We start from the raw sequence: 3,194 nt of genomic DNA on the forward strand, positions 1-3,194 counted from the left end.
TTCAGTCTAACTTTGATGTCAAAACAATCACTAGTAGAAAAAAAAGGCTTTTGTGACTGTTTTAAAAAGTTTTTTTATGACTGTTGTTTTCAAAACAGTCACAAATGGAAGAAAATGGTTTTGGTGACTGTTTTATAAACGTTTTTATCACCTGCGTATACAGAACCGTAACAAAAATAGCATAACTATAATTAGTTAGTGTTACTTGTGACTGCTCTAATAGCCCAGTTATAATTGGTATATTTAATTATCACTGTTTAAAACCGGCTGACCTAAACAGATTATAAACAAGCTAGTGCCCCTTGGCGACTCGAAAAAATTCTAAACTTGCCACTTACTAGCTACCCCTTGTCCACGACTCCAAAAAATTCTGAACTTGCCACACACTAGCTCCCCACCTCTTTCTTTAAAAAAAAAAAAAACCCGCTCTCTACACCAAGACGATATCAAATACACCCCCTCTTATCCAAAATAAAAAACTTCCAATGGGCTACGGGGATGAAAAAGTATTGCGACCGGTGTTCCAATCTCAGTTACAAAGAGGATTTCTTTGCATCGATCATTGAACCAGGTTAGTTATTTTTATCTTTATCTTCTCCTTTATTCCTTGTTAGGGTTTTTTTTCTCCCCGCCTTTCATTTTGCTAGTTGTAAATCCAGGTTTGATTTTGGATTTCATCTTTCATTGGCAGTCAACACTTACTCCCACTCTCTTCATTTCTTCTTCAAATTCGAAGCATGGCTGGTGAGATTTATGGTAGTCTGAAATCTTAGATCTTCGATTTTGCAGATTGTGTAGAACACTAGCCAAAGCCTTAGGCTTCAAGATTCTGGCTTTGGGTGGGTTTGTGATTCCTTTGCATTTCATTTATTCCCTAAACTATGGAAAATAAATGGAATATATGGAATGTTTATTTGTGTGATAATACCTAGAAAAAACAAAGCTTACTTGAAATTGTTGTGCTCTGGGTTATCTTCAATGTTATTTATTAGTAATTGATTTGTGATTGTATTGAGTGTTTGGGTGTGTTGTTATGCCAAATGCAATATAATACTGAAGGCATTGAAGTTGTATATCAGGATTCAATCTTATAACATTTTTTTTATTTTGCATGTAACCACTAACAATAGATTGTGAGCTAAAAAACATTCTGGGTGATGTTTATTTTTGTGAGACTTTGGTGGCTTGAGTTTTATTATTATTATTTTCGTTAGTATTGAATTTCAGACTGTGTTAACGTAATGTGTTATTATTGTGATAGCCGAAGCAAATTCACGAGATTAAGGATTTCCTTCTCACTACAAGAAGGGAGGATGCTCATTCTGTCAAGATAAAGAAGAGCAAGGATGTTGTCAAGTTTAAGGTTCGTTGTCCTAAGTATTTGTACACACTTTGTGTGTTTGATTCCGAGAAGGCTGATAAGCTGAAGCAGTCTCTCCCACCAGGTATGGCATTGACTCTTATGTATTACTTTTCTGTTTTCTTAATATTGCTTGTACCAATGAATATACCTAATCTGTTTTTACGGAAATCCTAGTTAGCTGTTATACTTTGTGGTCAATGGCATGTTTTCAGCCCCATTTGAGATTATGTGGAATTTGCATATAAACGGATAACTATTTTCATTGTAAAAGTAGCTAAAAAGTTCAAGTAAGTTATCTGAAATGGGGCATGAAATCTTTAAAAAACATGTGCTAACTGCTAAGTGATTTGTTGTCCACACTTCTTAAAGAGTTGTCTTTAGCGGTTGGATTTTATGTAAGCTCAAATTTGAATGGAATATAACTATATGTTGTGCATTGGGATCGAGAATGTGTCAACTCCAACCGCTGAATTGTGGATATGGTAGACGTTTCCACTGCCAAAATATATTGGAAAGAGGCCAGATCTTCTCCGCCCAGGTGGAAAAGTTAAGCTTATGCTTTAGAAAAAATAATGAAGCTGACGAAAAGTTTCGTTGAGAAAGAGCGGCGCAATGCCTTAGAAAAAATAATTAATGCGGAAGATAGTCAACCGAAAGTACTAATTAAGCGAAGCGAATATAGATTTCGAAGAAGAAAACGAAGATTTAATCGAGCGACCGTAAGACAATTGACAAAGACAATTGATTAGGTAATTGTGTGAATGTAATACCATAGAGCTAAAACTTCTTTTGATGAAAAATAAAAATAAAGTATGGGTTTGCTATTGAATATTGTTGTTGTGACAGATAACATACCTGCGGAAAACTGACAATGTTGTTGATTTATGTAGTTGAAATGAAATAGAACGAGACGCCCCCATGTAGAGAAAAATGCCCCCAATGCTAACTTAACTCGGCAAAATTAGACTAAGTAAGTATAAAAACGTTCAAACTTCGATTGACAAAACGAAAATGAAACGCGGTGACTTAGTCGGATATTGTCGTAGTGATAGTAACATACTAAGCGAGCGTAAAAGCGTTCAAACTTAGACTGACGAAGCTAAATGTGGTAACTTCGTCAGATTTTGTCATAGCGATAGTAACAGACGAAGCGAGCGTAAAAAGCGTTCAAACTTAGATTGACGAAGTTACACGTGGTAACTTCGTCAGATTTTGTCGTAGCGATAGTAACGAACTAAGTGAGCGTAAAAGCGTTCAAACTTAGACTGACGAAGCTAAATGTGGTAACTTCGTCAGATTTTGTCGTAGCGATAGTAACGAACTAAGTGAGCGTAAAAACGTTCAAACTTAGACTGACAAAGCTAAACGCGGTAACTTCGTCAGATTTTGTCGTAGCGATAGTAACGAACTAAGCGAGCGTAAAAAGCGTTCAAACTTAGACTGACGAAGCTAATCGTGGTAACTTTGTCAGATTTTGTCGTAGCGATAGTAACGAACTAAGCGAGCGTAAAAGTGTTCAAACTTAGACTGACGAAGCCAAAAGCGGTAACTTTGTCTGATTTTGTCGTAGTGATAGTAACGAACTAAGCGAGCGTAAAAACGTTCAAACTTAGACTGACGAAGCTAAATGCGGTAACTTCGTCAGATTTTGTTGTAGCAATAGTAACGAACTAAGCGAGCGTAAAAGCGTTCAAACTTAGACTGACGAAGCAAAACGCGGTAACTTCGCCAGATTTTGTTGTAGCGATAATAATGTTATGATAGAAACAAAATGATACCATTAGAACTGAAGTAAAAGAAAGACTTTATTGAGCATCAAATCTTGAAAAGT

The 3,194-nt window shown here is 36.0% G+C and overlaps 1 protein-coding gene across 1 annotated transcript; it reads left to right on the forward strand.

The window, feature by feature from the left end:
• The first annotated feature begins 498 nt into the window (after positions 1 to 498).
• Positions 499 to 1,537, forward strand: LOC147525286 (uncharacterized). The gene is made up of 3 exons (XM_086578955.1): positions 499 to 571; positions 692 to 744; positions 1,262 to 1,537. Exons 1-3 carry the CDS (start codon positions 499 to 501, stop codon positions 1,535 to 1,537), a joined length of 402 nt encoding a protein of 133 aa, XP_086435081.1.
• The last annotated feature ends 1,657 nt before the right edge of the window (positions 1,538 to 3,194 follow it).

Source organism: Coptis chinensis, chromosome 1, assembly GCF_015680905.1.
Source record: "Coptis chinensis isolate HL-2020 chromosome 1, ASM1568090v1, whole genome shotgun sequence".
Classification (NCBI taxonomy): domain Eukaryota; kingdom Viridiplantae; phylum Streptophyta; class Magnoliopsida; order Ranunculales; family Ranunculaceae; genus Coptis; species Coptis chinensis.